Source organism: Humulus lupulus, chromosome 8 (assembly GCF_963169125.1).
Source record: "Humulus lupulus chromosome 8, drHumLupu1.1, whole genome shotgun sequence".
NCBI classification, from domain to species: Eukaryota; Viridiplantae; Streptophyta; class Magnoliopsida; order Rosales; family Cannabaceae; genus Humulus; species Humulus lupulus.
The window spans coordinates 52,247,612-52,268,764 of NC_084800.1; the positions used below are offsets into that span (position 1 = coordinate 52,247,612).

The following is a 21,153-nucleotide window of genomic DNA, read 5'->3' on the forward strand; positions in this document are numbered from 1 at the left end:
GGTCAGACCTCCGACGTCCAACTCTACTCCCTCATCGCACCGCCGAGAAGCAAACTTTAAAGAAATACCCAGAGCCGAACAACAGTATAGCCGCTTGGTCCGAACTTCAACTCCTAGCTCACTGCCAACCTCGAGCGCGCCCAGGAGGGCTCGAGGGAATTCTAGAAGGAGATCCGGGGAGGGCTCATAGCACCAGCCCGTCCCGGCCAGCCGTCCTGCACCTCATCCAGATCGCCAGGCGCAAGGCCCGTAAGTTGGCAGGGCCAAAAGGCCCCCACCAAACCTAATCCGCCCTGACGGAACCAGGATTGCATCCCCGGTCAGGCATCCTCCTTCACCGATAACATATCTGTCTCCTCCTCGGCCTATCCGAGATATTCCAGCTTATGGAAGCAGCAGGAGAAACCCGCCATCCGCAGGACCTTCCCATCGTAGCAGGGCGCCCAGAGGAAGCCCGGATCCTCACCCCCAGAGTCGGGCTCCGAGCTTCTTTAACGGGAGCTATAGGACTGGAAGTCGCCGGAGTGACCTTTCTGGTGGAGACCTGCGTCAACGCTTAAGCTCGGCGCAAAGTCCTCGAGCTACCCCGAGGGGCGACCTACGAGATCGCCTTAACTCTCACAGGGAGGACCTGGTAGGTGGTGGCAGTCATGCTCGCTCAAGGGGGGACCTGTCCGAGGTATGTAACGGCGAGAATGTCCCAAATAACCTATCTCAAGATAGGAGGGGCAATAACCCACCAAACGTATACAATGGATTCGGAGCTATTGAACAACCCCGGAGTAACCAAGGAAATCAGGACAAAACCCTCGAGTGCCTGGCTCAGATGGAGGAGCTAATGAGGAAGCTCCTGTCGGAGAAAGAGAAAGACGAATATGATTCGAGGGACGAGCTTGAGCTCTTCGCCCCCAGCATAGCAGCAACGACATACCCGCCCGGTTTCTGTATGCCACACTTGTCCAAATTCAACGGAGACGGAGATCCATCAGATCATCTGGGTATGTTCAATACACTGATGATGGCCCACAACATTGGCCCCGAGCTGAGGTGTCTGATATTTCCCTCCACACTGACTAGGCCGGCCAGACAGTGGTTCAAATAGAACAAGAAGCAGTCAATCAGCTCCTGGAAAACTTTCTCTGTTGACTTCAAAAGAGCATTTCGAGCCTCCCAGGCTGCTCGCGTCAAGGCCGACTCCCTGGCTAACGTGAGGCAACAACTCGATGAGCCTCTGAAGGCTTACCTGAGCAGGTTCACGAATGTTGCCGTTCGGGCCAGGGACACAGATGACATCTCCAAGCTCATGGCTTTGAGAACTGGAATCCTCGTCAGAGGGGGACTTTGGAATGAAATACAAAGGAAGGGAGTCAGCTCAATAAATGAATTCCTAAATAGGGCCCAGGGGTGGATCAACTTGGAGGAGGCCCAAGCCTCAGCTGTAGGAACCAGCCAGGTCCCTGAGCAGCCCGCTGGAGTGGGAACGGAGGTCGTGACAGTGACCCAGAACGTTACACAGAATAACCAGTTCGGTGGAGGCAAGAGAAAGGGGAACGACGAGGGCAACCAGCACAGCCCAAAGAAGAATAAGTCTGTAGGAAAATTTAAGCCGGTCTACGTGACTTATACAGATCTCACCCACTCTAGGGAGAACGTCTTCCTAGCGAACTCTGCTCGCCTCCCCTGAAAGAAGCCAGAGCCGTTAAAGCATCAGAAGGGGAAGAGAGACACCTCCAAGTTTTGCCGTTTCCACAACGACGTTGCCCACAATACCGGTGATTGTAGACATTTGAAAGATGAGATCGAAACTCTCATCAGAGCCGGCCCCTTGGCTCAATACGCACGGAATAGGGTTTCAACAAGCCGACCTACTCCGGAAGTCCCGCCCAGTCAGCCCGGGTCTCGGGTAGATCAAGACGTCCCTCCTCCGGTGATAGGAGGAAAGATATCCACAATCTCGAGAGGTCTGCATTTGGCTGGCATGAGCAGAGGTGCCCAAAAGAGATACGTCAATGAACTCAAGGCTCATAATGGAGTAGAGTTCGTCCTCGAGCAACATCTGCCAAAGAAGCAGCGATTGGAAAGGCAACCAATCATTTTTACTGAAGAAGATGCTAGCCACGTTCAGTTCTCTCATAACGACCCTCTGGTCGTAGCAGTGCAGCTCGCTAATCGGAGGGTTAGGAGAGTGCTGATCGATAATGGGAGCTCGGTAAATCTTCTATTCCAGTCCACGCTGGAGAAGATGGGTTTGACTGTCATCGAGCTGAAGGTGACCTCCATGATGATGTATTGTTTCTCAAGAGAAGGATCAGCGGCTATAGGGACGATCGAGCTGGTGATCACCTTAGGAGAGGGACCTCGGATAGTCTCAAAACTCCTTGAGTTCGTGGTCATCGACTGCCCCGCTGCATACAATGCCATTTTGGGCCGACCTACACTTATAGCTTTTGAGGCCATCACCTCCGTTCACCACCTCGCGCTGAAATTCCCTTCTTCCACGGGGATATGCACGGTCCGTGGTGATCAACTTGCTGCCAGGGAATGCTACAGCATTTCCATGAAGGGAAAATCGAAACTCGGGCAGCTAACTATGGCCTTCCAAGATGGAGAAGATGAATCTCAGGAACCTTTGCCTAATCCTGAGATTGAAAAACCTCAGAGCGCCGAGGGGGAAAGTATCCTCCTAAGTGAGGATATTGACCCCCGAATAGGCAAGGACAAGTCTGAGCTCCAAGCTATTGAAGAGCTCGAGGAAGTAAACATCGATCCATAAAATCCTTCACGGATGGTCAAGCTCGGGAAAAACCTCTGTGGCAAGAGGACAGTGGAGCTGATCAAATTTCTGCAGGATAACCTAGATGTGTTTGCATGGTCACATGAGGACATGGTGGGAATCAGTCCAAATGTCATCATGCACACCCTTCATTTGGATAAGAGCGTTCCTGCAAAGTCCCAGAAGCAGAGGCGCCTAAGAACAACTCGGGCTAAGGCCTTAGAAGAAGAAGTAGCCCGGCTCAAGAAATGAGGCTTTATCCATGAAGCCAAGTTTCTGGTTTAGGTCGCCAACCCCGTGCTGGTCCCGAAGCCCAACGGAAAATGGCGGACCTGCATCGACTTCTCCGACCTGAATAAAGCCTGCCCCAAAGATTGTTTTCCCTTGCCAAGGATTGACCAATTGGTGGATGCCACGGCGGGGCACGAGCTCATGTCCTTTATGGACGCGTACTCAGGCTATAATCAGATCGCCATGAACCCGGCTGACCAGGAGCACACCAGCTTCATGACCCCAACTAACGTCTATTATTACAAGGTCATGCCATTCGGGCTGAAGAACGCCGGTGCTACATACCAGAGATTAGTGAATAGAATGTTCGCCAACCAGATCGGGAAGAACATGGAAGTGTACATTGATGACATGCTGGTCAAGTCAAAGACTGCCGATAACCAAGCTTCCGACCTAGAAGAATGCTTCAAGATACTAAGAGAATACGGCATGAGGCTTAACCCTCAGAAGTGCACTTTCGGGGTCGCGTTTGGAAAATTCCTGGGTTTCATTGTCAACATTAGAGGAATCGAGGCTAACCCCGATAAGATCAGGTCATTACTCGAGCTTCCCTCACCTAGGTCGCGTAAGGACGTTCAAGGTCTGATAGGAAGGGTGGCAGCCCTTAATCAGTTTATTTCAAAATCCACCGACAATTGCCTGCCGTTCTACAATCTGCTCCGAGGAAATAAGAAATTCAAATGGACAGAGGAGTGTGAAAGTGCTTTCCTCGACCTGAAGGCACATCTGGTCGAGCCGCCCGTATTGTCCAAACCAAAGGCAGGAGAGCCTCTTTTCCTTTACCTAGCTGTCACAGAGGATGCAGCTAGTGCCATATTGGTCCGTGAGGAAGACCGGGTTCAGAAACCGGTCTACTACATCAGCAAGAGACTTCTCGGGGCCGAATCCCGATACCCGTTGATGGAAAAATTGGCGTTCTGTCTTACCACGGCCTCCCAAAAGCTCAGGCCATATTTCCAGTCCCACTCAATACACGTCATGACCGATCAACCTTTTAAGGCAGGTTTTGCAAAAACCTGAAGCATCAGGACGCCTGTTGAAATGGGTCATCGAACTCAGTCAGTTTGAGATTTTGTACACCCCAGGAACTGCTATAAAGAGTCAGGCCCTGGCCAATTTTGTGGCAGAGTGCGCAGGATTCAGGGAGGATCCTGTGGAAGGGTCACCCCAGGTCACCTCGACCTAGACGTCATGGAAGATCTTCGTGGATGGCTCATTCAATGAGAATGGCTCCAGGGTTGGAATCATTTTGATATCCCCAAAAGGGCATAGATTCCACTTGGCTTTGAGATTCGGATTCAAGGCCTCCAACAACGAGGCCGAATACGAAGCTTTGTTGGCCGGGCTAAGGATAGCCCAGGAGCTGAAGGCCAGCTCCGTTCAGTGCTTCAACGATTCCCAGCTTGTGGTAAACCAGGTGCTAGGTGAGTATCAAGCATAGGGAGCCAAGATGGCTGCTTACCTGGCCAAGGTAAAAGTTGAACTATCCGCGTTTGAACGAGGCTCAATCGAGCAGATACCTCGAGAGCAGAACACTAACACAGACGCCCTCGCCAAGCTCGCTACCTCAGGGGAGACGTAGGCTTTGGGGTTAGTACCGGTGGAATTCCTGGAAAAACCAAGTATAGAAGAGGTCAGGGTGGAGGTCGAGATGATTGACGCTAGACCGACCTGGATGACTCCCATCCTCGAGTACCTCACCGAAGGAAAGTCACCCGAGGGACGTAATGACGCACGGCGGGTACTGTATCAGGCTCCAAGGTATACGATAATAGATGGGGTGTTGTACCGCATGGGCATTCCCTACCTCTCCTACGATGTGTTCTGCCATGCGAGGCGAAGGCCATCTTGCAGGAAGTGCACGAGGGTTTTTGCGGGGATCACACTGGGGGGAAAAGCTTGGCCCTAAAAGTCTTAAGGCAAGGGTATTACTGGCCCACTCTATCAAAGGACTCGATCTTGTATGTCAAGAAATGCGACAAGTGCCAGCGATTTTCCACAGTTGCCCGAGCTCCCCCAGTCGAGCTGAAGATGATCTCCTCCCCATGGCCATTTGCAGTCTAGAGAATTGACTTGGTTGGTGCCCTCCCTACTGGAAAGGGCGGGGTCCGCTATGCCGTGGTGGCTATCGACTACTTCACAAAGTGGGCTGAAGCAGAGCCTTTGGCAACGATCACCTCCAAGAAAGTCCTCGACTTCGTAGTCAAGAGCATTATCTGCCGGTTCGAGCTCCCGAAGAAAATCGTATCTGATAATGGGACTCAGTTCAACAGCGACCTCTTCAACGAATTTTGTGAAAGGTACGGCATCATGAAAAGTTTCTCCTCTGTGGCCTATCCTCAGGCGAACGACCATGTCAAGGCTGTCAATAAGACGCTAAAGGCGAGCCTTAAGAAGAGGTTGGACGAAGCTAAGGGGGTCTAGCCAGAACAGGTCCCCCAGGTTCTGTGGGCATACCGGACCTCGCATCGGACTCCTACGGGGCATACTCCTTTCTCCCTGGCTTTTGGGAGCGAGGCGGCCCTTCCTGTTGAGTTAAAAGTATATGCTCATAAAGTCCAGGCATATGACTAGGATCACAATCATGAACTACTTTGCTCATCCCTCGATCTGATTGATGAAAGGCGAGAAGAGTCATAGCTCTAGCTCGCGCATTACCAGCAAAAGATTACGCGTTATTTCAACTCAAAGGTCAAAAAACGCGCCTTTAGCAATGGCGACCTGGTCCTTAGGAGAATCTTCTTAGCCGGCAAGGATCCCAAAGATGGAGTATTGAGACCAAACTGGGAAGGGCCATATCAAATCACCGAGGTCATTAAGGAAGGAACCTACAAGTTAGCCCGGCTTAATGGAGAAGCGGTCCCACGAGCTTGGAATGCCATCCACTTGAAGAAGTATTATCAATGACACCCCTGTAAGGCTTACTCAGAAAGGCCATTTCTTATGTATTAAGCAATGAGAGTTAAATCTTCTTTCATTATTGTGTATATTTGCAAATGTAATCTCAAGTAACCACGAAAGACCCTTTCCTAATTACTTGGGGGGCATATGGTACCTAGCTAATATAACCAGGTCACCTTAAAGACTTAGAAGTTGATTCAAATTGATTAATCAGTGTTTTTCTTAAAAAGTACAAGACATTAGTCAAAGAATTAACGCGAACTAAGTTTTCAAAATAACGTCCTGGACATAACCAGGTCCTAAGACTTAGAAGTTGATTCAAATTGATTAATCAGTGTTTTTCTTAAAAAGCACGACATTAGTCAAAGAATTAACGCGAACTAAGTTTTAAAAATAACGTCCTGGACATAACCAGGTCCTAAAACTTAGAAGTTGATTCAAATTGATTAATCAGTGTTTTTCTTAAAAAGCACAAGACATTAGTCAAAGAATTAACACGAACTAAGTTTTCGAAATAACGTCCTGGACATAACCAGGTCCTAAAACTTAGAAGTTGGTTCAAATTGATTAATCAGTGTTTTTCTTAAAAAGCACAGGATATTAGTCAAAGAATTAACGCGAACTAAGATTTTAAAGCAAGGTCCGGGATTCAACCAAGATTTGTCTTAAAAATTGGATCGAGATTGGTTAATATGTTTTTCCCAGAAAAATATAAGAGTATCAATCATGGCACCATGAAAAAGAAAAGCAAACTAAGGTGCATAGAATCAAAAATTGACTAAAACCAAATGTCTCGAGGTGAAAAACCTCATACAAAGTTACAATATATATATGTAAAAAGAAAAAATGAAGGCCTTAGGCTCCACCGGGCTGCTCCGTGGAGGTCGCCGTCTCCCCCTCCTGCTCGGCCACTATGGAGGCCTCCCCAGTCTCAGAAGGCGCCTCTTGCTGGAGGCGAGCTTTGAACCCTTCTCGGAAGTCCTCCCAGTCCGCTCCTAAAAAGGAGAAGTCGCCGTCCGAGTTGAAGACCCAACAATGGTAGAGCATGTCCTCCATGGCGGAGCTGGAAGCTGCCTTCTCCGCTGCCAGGGCGGCCTTGGCCTCCTCGGCTCCAGTCTTCGCAGAGTCCAACTCGGCAACTGTGACAGCAAGGGCGGCCTTGGTAGCCTCGGCCTCTTGAAGCTTAGGACGGGTTGCGTCCAACTCAGCCCGCACAGCCGCCAAGGCATCCTTGGCCTCTTTTTCCTGCTGCTGGGCCGCCTGCAGGGCAGCCAAGGTCATTTGATGGGCGGCCAAAACCGCCTGGGCTCGCCTCTCATGTCCTCGAGCTGAGCCTTAGACCTGGATATGCTCCGGTGAAGAGCCAGAGCGCCCTACAAAACAAAGAGGCAATTGCCTTAGAAAAAAAAAAAAGAGAGATAAGACAGAGCATGGTAACCAAAATATAAAAGAGCAAAGCCAGCTTACCGTTAGAGCCATTCCCAGTGAAGACTCCATCACGCTCTCCGGGCTCCTTGTCTCGATTGCCCGCAGGTTCCTTTCGGTGGCCTTGTAGTAGTGGTCGACGGTGTAGGTCGCTGTCTCGTACACCATCCCCTGAAAGACGTCAGGAATCTTCTCCAGGGCCTGGGGGTCCACCGGAATGCGCACCTCGGTGGCGGCAGCTGCCAAAGTCCCGGGCTCCATCTCCATATCCCGAACGAAGGTGGGAGCTCATGGAGGGGGCGGGGGCATCTTCTCCATTGTTGCCGGAGGTGGAGGTACCTTGGCCAGGGCAGCTGGGGTTTGGTCTTTCCCATTTGCAGGGGACTTGGTTGGTGTCCCAGCGGCTTTCTTTGCCACCCGGAGCTTCTTCACCATGGGCCCGGAGGTCCCGGCGGAGGAGTTCCCTTCGGTGAACCTAGCTCGCAAATCCTTGTTCCCGGGCTGAGACATCTCTTCTGGCAAAACAAAGGCAACGTTTGTATACAAGTTAGCATTTATGCAAGAACAACAAGGATAAAGAGAAAACAGAATTCAAAAACATATATATCATAAGGGATCCTACCCCCCGTGCTAGAAGAGGAATCTATGGTCACGACCATCGGCCCCGGAGCATCTGCGAGGGAATCTAAGACAATGACTTCGCAGGCTGGCACGGGTTCTGGGTCCGAGGCTAGCTCAGGAATAGACTCTTCTACGTACTGCCTAAGACCCGGAGCTACGATACCCTCCCGGAGCGAGGGCCATGACCGAAGGTTGGTCCCATACTCCTCAAATAAGGCCGACCTAAAGGCTAAGGTGTTGTCTACGACTACAGTACCCCTAGGGCGGCTACTCTTGTAATCCAGCATGAGCCAGTCGACACACTGGAGTAGGGTTACGTCGAGGTTGGGGTTGTTTCGATGGCGTTGGACGGGCTGGTTGGGATTAAACCTAGCTAACCGAGGATCGGCGGTGGCCCTATCTAAGCCCCTGAACATGTAAGGATTACCTTGCCCAGAGGGACCTGCGGCTTCTCCGGACTGGATCCTCTCCTCGTTCATTCTTTGGGCGATCTCCAGCGCTCGCTTCCTCCTCGTCCTTATGAGGGGTACCTCGTCCTCATCCTCTTCTTCCCCCGCGGCCTTCTCCTCGGGGATGGGCCTCATCTCGCGAGCTGGGGGAAGCCCCCGGGGTCTCCTCAGGGCCAAAGTCTGGCCCGGAGAGATCAGTTTGCACGCCAACATCGTCTCGTCTGTCACGAGCTGGCGATAGTCCTTTTCACTGGGGGGCAAACCCGCCAGTGTCTCGTACTGACTCCCGAGGATCACAGACTTGTCTGTCCTCGCGAAAATGGCTGCAGAATTGTTCTAAGTCAGAAACTGATAAAGGGGAGTTAACCAATACTTAACTTACGAGCTAAGAGTAAAAGGCACTTACGAGGACGGTTGAAGTAGTGCAGTTCGCAGTTGCGAAACCCCTTGGACATAAAGAACTGGTCTTTGAAGTCGTTGGGGTGGCTGGGCAGCTCGATGACCACAGCCGTGTTTAGGAAACGGGTCAGGTAGTAGAACTCGTCGCCTCGCCCCCGCTGCTCCGGGCTGGCCTTGAGGCAGAAAAAATATAAGATAACTGCCGGAGTGGGGACCTCCCACTCCTGTTTCAAGAACAGATATCTCAACCCCGCCAACAAACGGTAGGAGTTGGGGGGGAGCTGGAAAGGAGCCAACTTCACATAGTTGAGGAAGTCGGCAAAATATTGGTCTAGCGGGAGGAAGGCCCCAACCTTGAAGTGCTCGTCACTCCAGGCCCCGTATTCCTCGTCGCGCGGAGCGCAGCTCCGCTCACCTTCTAGGGGAGGTCTGGCGATCAGGGCGCCCCTCCCCAGCTTGATGTTGTGGGAGAGGAATATTTTATTCACTCTCCCCTGGTCGGTGATCTTCGAGACGATCCTCTCGGCCTCGAAAAAAGTGTCAGGCACCACCTCGAGCTCCCGCTCCACGGCCGGCCCAAAGGCGGGAATTGGGGAGTCTGTCATCACCTTCTTTCCTTTGGATTGTTGGGAGGATGAGCTACCTGCGGTCTTCTTGGGAGCATTCTTCTTGGGTCTCATCTAGTCGCCTAGCGAACAAAAGAAGAAATTTTAGAAAAGGCGACCTAAGCATAAGAAAGAATATGAAGGAGTGTTTCCTTTGCACGAGCTGAAGTAAGTTCAGCCCGTGGAGAGTGAGACCACGCGGTTCTATGAACACGCGCCTGTGCTCCTAACAGATCCCCGATTACTCGGAATTCGTGTGTCAGGAAGGTCAGGATAAAAGTTTGCCTTGGAAGGAAAGTTTCAGTAGGCAAGAGGTGCAAAACTGCCTGTGAAGCGTGTCCCCTAAGCTACCCGGTTTTGCACCCAAAATGCTGGATATTTTGAACAGGCATACCCCAAAAATCTACCAAGAAGGTTTCCCCAGAAAATGCACCCTATGAGCCATGCTCCTAGATAGTTTTCTTCTACAAGCGATACCCTAACCTAAAAACCTACACCCTTCATACCCACAAAAAACCAACAAAACCTTGCATGCAGCTACAGGAACTATTTACCTAAGCTACAATGAAAAGAAAATTTAAAGCATGCACGGTCAGAAAACTTACGAAGTATTTTGCTGTGGGAGGGATGAAGGGGTCGTCTGGGTTGGGGCCTCGACGGAGTGACTGGTTACAAAACCTCAAAGGAACCCTTGCGCCTGATCTTCTGGAATGCCGGGCACGGTAACCGGGAGAAAAAGAGGGTTTTTTGAGGATGAGAAGAGAGAAGAAGAATGGAAATTCAGAAAATTTTCAAATAAACGGGTGCCCCATGCGTAAGGTGGCCACCCTTTTTATATACATGAAAGGCCGCGTGAGGAGGGTCGTTGGATTGCCCTGATGTGGGATCCGAGGCTCTCCACTCGAAAGGCGAAACGACGGCTGAGTATAGGCTAGGCCATTTAATGCGGTTCTAGGAAGACGTACTGTCACCAACCACGATGTTCCACGTATTCGGCGCCTGCGTAAAAGGTGGAATATGGAGAGTCCATGGAGAAGCCTAAAAGCCCCTACTGTGGCCCTAAACGACATCGTGTACCACGAGCAGGGGCTTGGGGGGCAAATGTACGCCCTGATTTTCCACAGGCTATTAGCGAGCTGAGATATGGCCTAATTATATCAACCATGTGGATACCACATGACCGGACCTGCTGTCGTCAGGCCCTACCTCTTTAGCTCGAGGTAACCAAAGGTTCGCCAAGATTATTTAAGGGCCGAGACAGGAAGATAAAGACCGCAGGTCAGGATGGCGTCCAGCTCGGGGCACGGGCTGGAGATGGAAGCCGTGACCCCTTATAAAGTCAACCACGCAATGTAAATGTGCATATATCAGACATCACGTGTCTGATATATCCCTGAATTCTCGGACACGCAGCCTGAACGTGCGTATTCAGGCACCCACGACTGAGTTGGGCCATGCGGCCCATTATCCCCCTTACCTGTTGATTAGACCACACTTCATTTGTCAGGTTTTAGGAATTAATCATGAATGTCACAGAAATGACATGATGGGTAAGAGGGTCACGGGATGACCCCCCTTACCAACTCCCAGGTGCCCTTTCCTATAAATATGGAGACCCTGGGAGTTGCAAAGGGTTGGATTCTATTGTGTAACGAAATACCCTGTAAAGAATACCAGAAATATAGCAATAATATTGGCTGGTGGAGTAGAAGGATTTTAATCTTTGAACCACCTAAAAACATAGTTGTGTCATCAGTCCATTTTAAGATCATTTATCTATTTCGGTTCATTATTAAGCACCGATCTCTTTCTCTTATTTTCTTAATTACCTGTTGACGAAGAATCGCGTCAACAAAAATAGTTATATAAAATTAATATAAAAAAATCAAATAAGCTAAAAAAATCAAATTACAAACATACCATTCCAAATTAATAAAACTTGATTAAGAGTAAAACTATGACATAAACAAATTTTTATACAAAAATATGGGAAACTAAACCCATAAAAGTGAAAATTCTTAAAAAAATCCATAAATTAACTTTTCTTGAAAAAAAAAGTCATATTCTTGCAAACTCTATTTAAAATCTCATATAAAATATAATTTCCTAAAAAAAAATAAAGGAAATTTACACAAAATATCATTTCTTTTTCCCAAATTGTTTCTTAATTAGGGTGGATCAAGATTTTTTTCAATTCTAGGTTTTTCATTTTTTTTTACATTTTTATGGTACACAAATTAAACAACATATAAAAATGGATCTATAATATTTCAATTAATTATAGAAAAATTTATATCATTATCACTGTTATTATTAAATTTATGCTTACCAGGTTTTAATTACTTGTGATTCAGGGTATGTTTGTAGTATATATGAATTATATATAGCTAGTATATATCATCTTTGCTATATAGCTAGTATATATCATCTTTGCTATATAGCTAGTCTACCCAGTTAGTTTCTAGTCACATAGATTTATATTTAATAGGGTAAATACTTATTTGGTATCATGTGTTTTATCGAAATACAAACTTGGTACCCTCTATTTCTGATAATTATCAATCGATACCATCTGTTTGCAAAAACTACATAGTTTGGTACCATCCGTGCATTTAAATTTTTAATATTCCCATAATACCCATCATTTAATGATTTATTTGATTTTCAATTGTTTTATTATTTTTAAATGATTAAATATAATTTCAGAATTCATAAAAAAATGTTTAATTAAAACTTTAAAATAATTTCAATAAACAAAATTATTTTAAAAATAAATTTAATTAATTAAAAAAATGAAATAAAAAATGAAAAAACTAATAAAACCTTATTAAATAATTTTAAATAAATCTAAATTTTAATTCAATTAACAAATCAATCTAACTTTGAAACAAAAAAATGTGTGTGAGAACGAGAGGGTGGTGAACTTAGATGGTAAGGGTGAGATTGGGTGAAATTTGAGTTTTTTTTTCATTAATTAAATTAAAATTTATGTTTATTTAAAGTTAATTAGTAGGATTTTAATTTGTTTCTTTAACATTTTAATTCCAATTTTTGTTTATTTTGAATTAATTAAATTTATTTTAAAGTTGTAATTAAACATTTTTATTTTAATTTATGAATTGTGAAAATATATTTAAATCATTTAAAAATAATAAAACAATTGAAAATTAAATAAACCAGTAAAATGATGGATAACCTGGGAATATTAAAATTTAAATGCACGAAGGGTACCAAACTATATAGTTATTGCAAACAGAGTGTATCGATTAATAATTCAGAAATCAAGGGTACCAAATTTGTATTTCGATAAAACACGAAGTACCAAAGTATTTACTGTAACGCCCTACTACCTAAGGATGCAATTAAGATAATTGTAGCGCCCTACTACCTAGGGATCGTTACATTGTGCATTTTAACACAGTTTTAAACTCGTTATCCGAGTCATTTGGCCATAATCATGTAACTAAATGTGATTAATAGGTCAGGGTTAAATTTTTTTGTCAAAGATACGACGTTTCACTAAAATGTTCACTGTATACATTGGGATCCCAAAATATATTTTCAAAGGTTAATTACAATAAAAGAGTTACAACTAGCCGACCTAAGCGGAAAAATATGGTTTATCCCTAGTTCCTCTTTAAACCCTCAACCATGGTGGTCAAGCAGCCGCATATGTACACATCGTCACCTAAGCTCTCCAACTCAAGGATGATCCAGCTTTCTTTTGCCTTTACCTGTACCACATAACACCCGTGAGCCGAGGTTGAGCAAGAAAACTCAATATGCTCATGAACAGGTAATAACATGTCACTAAATCATAATAGCATGCCTAGCAGTAATAGCCATATTCATGCATGCAAGTAAGTTCAAGTAAATGATTGTGGGCCCTGCCCTCCTGTATGGATGACTATCAAGTCAATCCTAAGTGAATATCACTAATGATTCTGGTAATCATGCTGGGGCTTGCAGCCCATTCAGATGAGTGAATATCAATAATGATTCTAGTAATCATGTTGGGGCTTGTAGTCCATTCAGATAATTGACTAATAAGTCACGAACTTGAACCAGATAAGTAACTAATAAGTCACGAACTTGAACTAGATAAGTAACTAATACGTCAGGAACTTGGGCTCCGCACCCTAAGCCATGTGACATTACGGTCACTTGAACCTTCTGGCTCTGGCTCTAAGTAACTAACCTTTAGACTAGACAAGCACTTTTGTTTTCATTGAACTTAAGGTCGGTCAAGCATTTCATACTTATGCTGATAATTCTTATGTCAATTAGATCTAATCTTTTTAGCTTGCGTTAAACACGTTAATACCGTTCTTGAGTCATAGGTCAATTCCATATGACCAGTGTTCAGTACTACTGCCGAACTTGACTAGTAAGTCACAGCTTCACAGTCAATACTGACACCATTGTCGATTCTGACTAATAAGTCAGTACCACTCACAAGTAAGCAAGACTGCTAAGCATTTAATATTGCAATCAATGTCCACATATAGAGCACTCAACATGCCTCATCAATAACCATGCATGTCACATACTGGGTGCAGTTTTCTTACCTTTGGTCCAAGCATATGTTACCAATAAATGAGCCACAAGCACGATCCTATTTCCAAGCCCCTAGTGATAATCTAGTCACAACCATAATATAAAACATCATAAAAAATGAGTAAATAAATACTTCCAAATCCAACCGAAGCCTCCAAGACGTCGAATCCTACTCAACTGGGTAGTAGAATCGATCCCAGACCCTTAGAGTTAAGTTCCTATGATTAAAAACCAAATCTAGGCAAAAATGCCCAAGCCGGTCGCGACTTGGCCTAGTGAGTCGCGACTTGCCCCAAGTGAGAGAGCCCCCTTGCCTGAGCACTAAGGCGGCCTGCGACTTGACCCCTCTTAGGTTGCGGCGCGCCCCTAGGCTTTTGGCTTCATCCAAGTCGCGACTTGCTAGAACAAGGTCGCGACTTGACCACAAAACCAACCATATCCTTCGATTTTTCCCACTTAAAATCCTCCAAAAACCTATCCAAACATATCCCAATCTCAAAATCAAAGTTCCAAAACATCCTAATTATCCAATCAAACCAAAACTTCAATTCATTCAAAAACTCATCAAAACATAAAATCCAATCAAAACTTAAAAACTTTAAAAACTTAGAACTTAAAACTCAGATTACCTCTGATCCCCAACTAAATCCTCCAGTTAAAAAGCTTATAATCTTCCCTAAAATCGTTATGCGTCGATCCTTGCTTGAATCTGAGTCCTAAAACTCAAGTTTCCTTCGAAAATATGAGCGGATGTCGAAAAGGGAACGGGAGGGAGAGAGAGAACGTTTGGAACGTTCTTTTATAATTTTAACATGTTACTTCAAGCTTAAGTAACCTCAAGCAAATCCTAATGCCCGGGGTCCCAAAAACGCCCCACGGGGTAAAATAGTCAAAATTCCCAGAATTTCTCCCTGATCTCACTAACTTCTAATTTATCATCAAATATTTATGGGCTTCTTGGCAAAATGGCCTATTTTTTAAAGTCATTTTGCACTCTAGCCTAGTTTTAATAATTTTTTGCAAAATGACCTCTCATAATTTAGACAGGTAGTCGAAAATTTAGACAGGTGGTCGAAAAATTTAGACAGCTGGTCGAAAATTTTGACAGCTGGTCGAAAAATTTAGACAACTGGTCGAATTTTAGACAGAGGCTATTTTGCAAAAAACTATCAAACGTAAGCCAGAGTGCAAAATCACTTAAAAAAAGAGGCTATTTTCACAAATTTCCCAATATTTATTCTCATTATCCAATATTCCAGTAATGTGCTAAATACCCATTGACTCACTCCGAGTCAAGTATGGATCCCGTTGTGACTTTCCCACTAGCTTGCCTCCTAGGATCGTCTCATGCTGAGTAACTCATGTATAACAAAATAATAATGAAGCACCACATATATACAACATATATGCCAAATATACCAAAAACAGACTAAATTATGAAAATTACCCAATTAAACAGAAATGAGTCCACATGTATATTTAATACACCTAAACATGCATATCAAGTCATATTATGATATTATTCACATAATGATACACATAAATATCACATAATTCTAAAATTTGTCATCCTACCCTCTAATCAATGCCCTATTAGAAAATTTGGGTCATTACATTTACCTTGTTTATTTTTTTGTTCCTACTAGTGTTTAGGGATGGATTGTTATTTATTATGATAAACTTGATTTTGTTTCCAGCATGTTATATATTTCTTTTTCTTCTTCATCCACCTTTCCCCAAACCCATGCACAAACAAAATGCCACCATATAGATGGTCCACATGATACGTATTTACACAGGTATATTTGTTTTAAAAAAATTGTGCTTGTTAATTTTTTTCATGTTGATCTTATTTTGGGGAAACATATGTTTGAGGTATATTGTTAGTTAATTTTTTTACAATTGGTGCAGTGGTTATTATTATGAGATTGTTGTTTTGTTATTTTTTTTTAGTTTATTTCGAGTTTATGCTAATTTTTTTTTATATATATATTTATAAATTTTTTAAAATGTGATAAATATGTTACAACACCTATCAACATGCATGTCGATTTGTTTATTAAATATTTATCTTTATTTATTTTTTTCCTTTATATATTGAACATGAGTGTATAACTAGGATAGTTTTTGAAGAAAAGAGAAAGATGAGAACGAGAATTATGGAAAATAATAACCAAGTATTTTTTAGTTTATTTTAGGTTTACGTGTAGTTGTTAGTTGTTATGATGTATATTTTGGGTTGATTTCTAATTCAAAATATTTTCAGAATAATTTTTTTTAGGTATATCTTGGATTTATATATATTTTAAAATAATTTTTGTTTTTAAAGGTAATATTTTTCAAGTTTTTTTAGTTTATTTTTGGTATATATTTAGTTATTTTGATATATATTTTGAATTTATTATTTACAAATTTTAAAATGTAGGGATAAGTTTGTATTGTTGTGGGGAGGTTGACAAGTTAATTTTAAGTTTTTTTTTTTAACATTATATTGTTAAAATTAGGGGATGTAAAAATGTCAAAGAAAACATAAAATATGTGTATTTACTATGAAAAAAAAAACCCAAAAGCAATGGTTGTGGACTCGACCCAATAAGATTGTTAGCTTTAAGGGAGGCAAGGGGAGGATATCTATCGCCATTACCATGGCGCTCTCACCGTTTTCACCGAATCCATCTACTTCTTTGTCTTTGTCTTCGTCGTCGTCATCATCATGCAATTTCATTGAAACTCAGTCACTGCATCTTCTACTTCTCCAGTCCCAAACTCACTCCGTTGCTTACAGAGCTTTAAAGTTCAGAACTTGTTGTGCTCAGCAGGTTGTCCAAGTTGACACCTTGCAGCAACCCGAACGAATCAAAGTGGCGTTTGAGACCAAGAAGCAGCGGAAAAAGAGGAAGCCCAGGCCAAGCTTTTTAGAGCAAATTCAGTATAAATGGTCTGCGAAACCTGGGTCACTGAGAGAGAAATTTCCATGGCAAGAACAGAAGGAAGAAGAACAAGAACAAGAAGAAGCAAAGGAAGAGGATAAGGAGAACGGAAGCAAGGAATTTACTGATGCCTATGTAATTGAGACGGAAAATAAACCATCGTTGAGTGGCTCAGTGAATTTTGTTTCGCCGAGTAGTGTGATTTCGGCTCCTTGGGATCATGGAAAGAAGCCCGTAAAACGCGAGGTTAAGCCTGAGACTGAAATTCCACAAAATGTTGAAGAGTTTAATGGACTTAACCATAATGGTGCTAAGAAACCCAGTAGCATATTGCAAAGAGAATTTCTATACGGCAATAATGGTGTTAAGAAACCCAGTAGCACAATTCAGAGAGAATTTCAATCAACAAGTGATGGGATTTCAAAGGAGGAAAGGACGGTTTCAATGGATGTTAATGGTTTTTCATTGGATGAAACTCCTTCTGGGAGTGGAGAGAATGTGAATTTGGCTGACTCTGATTATGATTCTGATGATTCGGAGTCGGAATTGGGGGAAGGAGAAAAGGTGACTAGGAGGAGGAGTAACACGGTAATGGCGGAGAAAATGCTTCCCGAACACGAACTTAAGAGGCTCAGAAACGTTTCTTTGAGAATGCTGGAGAGGACAAAGGTGGGTGCTGCAGGTATAACACAAGCCTTGGTGGATGCCATTCATGACAAGTGGAAGTTGGATGAAGTGGTGAAGTTGAAGTTTCAAGAGCCTCTATCCAGTAACATGAGAAGGACACATAAGATTTTAGAGGTTAGTTTTTTTGGGTAATTTTGTTATATTTTTCTTGTAGATTGCTTCTTAGGTTAGTTATGGTGCCATACTAATGATTTTGAACTTCAAATTACGAATCCAATCGAGCTTTACACGTTACAAAAATGGAGTCTGTAGAAACTTATGTAGCTATCCTTTGTTCTTTGTCAGACTAAAACTGGAGGTTTGATTATATGGAGATCAGGCAGTTCAGTAGTCTTGTATAGGGGAATGAACTACAAATTTCGCTGTGTACAATCATATACCAAACAAATAAAGATCGAAACACCCACGTTGCCATACTTAGAAGATGGTGTCACAAGAGATGCCATACACAATATACAAGAGAAGGATTCTTCGGTTAGAACTAAGGAGTCTTCTTCTCCCATTCCTGAGGAGCGTGTGAAGGGTCCACCTGAAGGGGATATCAAGAACTTGAATGATCTCAACCACTTATTAGATGAGCTAGGACCACGTTATATGGATTGGTTAGGTCAAGAGCCGTTCCCTGTCGATGCCGATTTGCTACCTGCAGTGATTCCTAACTATAAGCCACCATTCAGACTTCTCCCTTATGGAGTAAAACTTGGTCTGCGAAACAGGGAGATGACAGCATTTCGTAGGATTGCAAGAACAATGCCTCCACATTTTGCTTTAGGTACTAAATACTTGCAGCATGTAATTGTAATTGGTGTTTCTAGCAATTCTCCTGAAGTATTTTGTATTTTGTAAAATGTCATAGGGAGAAACAGAGAACTACAAGGTTTGGCTCGGGCTATTGTGAAGCTGTGGGAAAAGAGTGCCATTGCTAAGATAGCCATCAAACGAGGTGTTCAAAACACATGTAATGAGAGGATGGCGGAAGAACTCAAGGTGAGGTGTACAAACACTTTCTCCAAGAAAATTTAGTCAATGCTGATTTTCATGTTTGGATTTTTTGTGTACTTTTCATGAAACAGTCCTGGAAGCTGCTGCTTCTGAGTAATTCATCACTGCTGATTATAAAGCATTTTCATTTTGAATACTCATTACAAGTGGACCATGACTTGGTACTTATTAAAAGAAAAATGAAAGAAGGGGATGGTGCTACAATCAAGTTTTATTCTAAAGCTATTGAATCCAATTATAAATTGGGTTCAGAATATTCTTTTCTGGTTGTTCTTCTTGCTTATGACTGTTCTTGTTTTGATTGCAGACATTAACTGGCGGAACACTACTTTCTCGAAACAAAGATTTTATCGTCTTTTACAGGGGAAATGACTTCTTGCCACCTGTTGTTACAGATGCCTTGAAAGAGAGGAAAAAATTAAGAGATCTCCAGCAAGACAAGGAAGAACAGGCGCGAAAGATGGCCCCAGCCTTCATTGAGTTGAAAAGCAAAGTTTTGTCCGACCAATTGGTTGCTGGAACCCTTGCAGAATCAAAGGCAGCAATTGCCCGCTGGGGTAAACAGCCAACCAATGTAGACATTAAAGAAATGATAAAAGAATCAACTTTGGCAAGACGTGCATCCATACTCAGACATCTTGAGAAGAGATTATCTCTTGTAAATGACTAATTTTTCTACAAAACTCTATAACAACCAAAATATTTCTATCAGTTTCTAACTCATTCCTAATCCTGAATGGTTTAGGCAAAAGGGAAGCTCAAAATAGCTGATAAAGCTTTAGCAAAGGTGCAGAAAAATTTGGATCCATCCGAGCTTCCAGATGACTTGGAGACCTTAACTGATGAAGAGAGATTTTTGTTCCGCAAGATGGGTCTGAGCATGAAACCTTTCCTGGTTCTGGGTAAGACTAGCCACTATGATTCTGATTATAATGGTTCTCTTGGAAAATATTCAAACATTTGTGTTATGTTTTCTCAGGAAGGCGAGGAGTTTATGATGGTACCGTAGAGAACATGCACTTACATTGGAAATATCGAGAGTTGGTGAAAATCTTTGTGAGAGGAAAGAGTTTAGCACAAGTAACGCACTTTGCTATTTCATTGGAAGCTGAGAGCAAAGGATTGCTAGTATCTATAGATAAAACTACAAAAGGGATCGCAATTATTGTCTATCGTGGGAAGAATTATCAATCCCCTCTTATTTTTAGACCTAAGAATTTATTGACCAGAAGGCAGGCATTAGCTCAATCAGTCGAACTGCAAAGACGAGAGGTCACAATATATATTTCAACCATGGTGTTTAGGCCTATACTTTTGTTCGTTTCATGATATTCCAATCTGATTGTAATTTATCATACCAGGCACTGCGGCACTACATCTCAGACTTGATGGAGAGAATTGAGTTGCTGAAGTCTGAAATGGTAAGGCAATTTACTGGCTCACAAGAATCTAGTTTTAGTTTTAACAGAATTATCGTGGCAGTAAGTTGTATTTTCTGATTTGAAATCCAGGAGGAAGAATCAAGAAATGGGAAGATGACTAATGCTGAAGGCTCATTGCAGAAAACAATGGAGTATTATCTGTCATCCAAAGATGAAGAAACAGAGGTTTATGATCTTTTTATGGGTTATATTCTGCTCTTAAATTAAATACCAAGTGGCTTAATTCATCTTCTTTATTTGAATTTGTGAACCAGGATGATGAGGGGGATGAACCATATCTTGAGATGTATGACAGTGCTGATGAGGATGAGGATGACTACAAGGAACATGAGGAAACTAGACAAATCAAGTAATTTCACGGTTTTGCCAACTGATGACTCTTTCAGAGATTGAGCATTGCATTTGACTTGTAAAAACAGCAAAAAATTCTCACTACATTCAGTATGCTCGCTCTTGTCACTGTAGCTTTTGAATCAGAGTCCATTGGAGGAGATCTTCAATCAACAGTAGTTATCACTTATTTGACTTGGGTTCTTGGCATAAACGTTGTATGGTGGAGAAGAAAGCTAAAGCCTAAAATGCAGGCAGGCTCCATTTAAGGAAGAGCTTTGATCAGCATCACCTTACTACATGTTACAAACATTATTGGATTAGAAATTCAATGGGCATTCACGGTAGGAAAATACCCGGAGCTATGGGTTACATCGAAGGATACAGTGAGGTGATTGCCTTTTATGACTTTCGATCTGAGCACACAGACATGGTGAAACTATCAGCCAAACTCAAATTGAGCTGTGACTAGAAATGTCTAGAATGTAATTCAAAACACTATATAATATAATTAGCACTACCATTGCACTATTTTCTTGTTTTTCATTTCTTTTTTCTCAAAAGCCACCATGAGAACTCGCAATACACCACCATCCTCATTTCATGTTACAGTAAAATCCTTATTCTATAAAGACTTAAGTACTAAGCAATGTACCTTTACTGTCTCCAACAAAGGCTGCTGCATATTAATTAAGGTACTAAAATTTGATTTATTAATTATTTTAGAAACATCATAGGTTT

General features: G+C 43.1%; 1 protein-coding gene across 3 annotated transcripts; it reads left to right on the forward strand.

Moving 5' to 3' along the window:
• The first annotated feature begins 16,582 nt into the window (after window positions 1–16,582).
• Window positions 16,583–20,943, forward strand: LOC133797223 (CRM-domain containing factor CFM3, chloroplastic/mitochondrial). 3 transcript variants are annotated; one of them, XM_062235054.1, is made up of 11 exons: window positions 16,583–17,752; window positions 17,924–18,410; window positions 18,495–18,625; window positions 18,712–18,801; window positions 18,948–19,298; window positions 19,386–19,542; window positions 19,620–19,912; window positions 20,002–20,061; window positions 20,152–20,247; window positions 20,337–20,431; window positions 20,548–20,943. In XM_062235054.1, exons 1-11 carry the CDS (start codon window positions 16,667–16,669, stop codon window positions 20,552–20,554), a joined length of 2,853 nt encoding a protein of 950 aa, XP_062091038.1. In that variant the 5' UTR covers window positions 16,583–16,666; the 3' UTR covers window positions 20,555–20,943. The 3 variants fall into 3 exon arrangements, with proteins under 3 accessions (XP_062091038.1, XP_062091040.1, XP_062091039.1); XM_062235056.1 differs by having other exon boundaries at window positions 18,712–18,733; window positions 19,036–19,298; XM_062235055.1 differs by lacking the exon at window positions 18,712–18,801 and having other exon boundaries at window positions 16,585–17,752.
• Window positions 20,944–21,153: the final 210 nt, after the last annotated feature.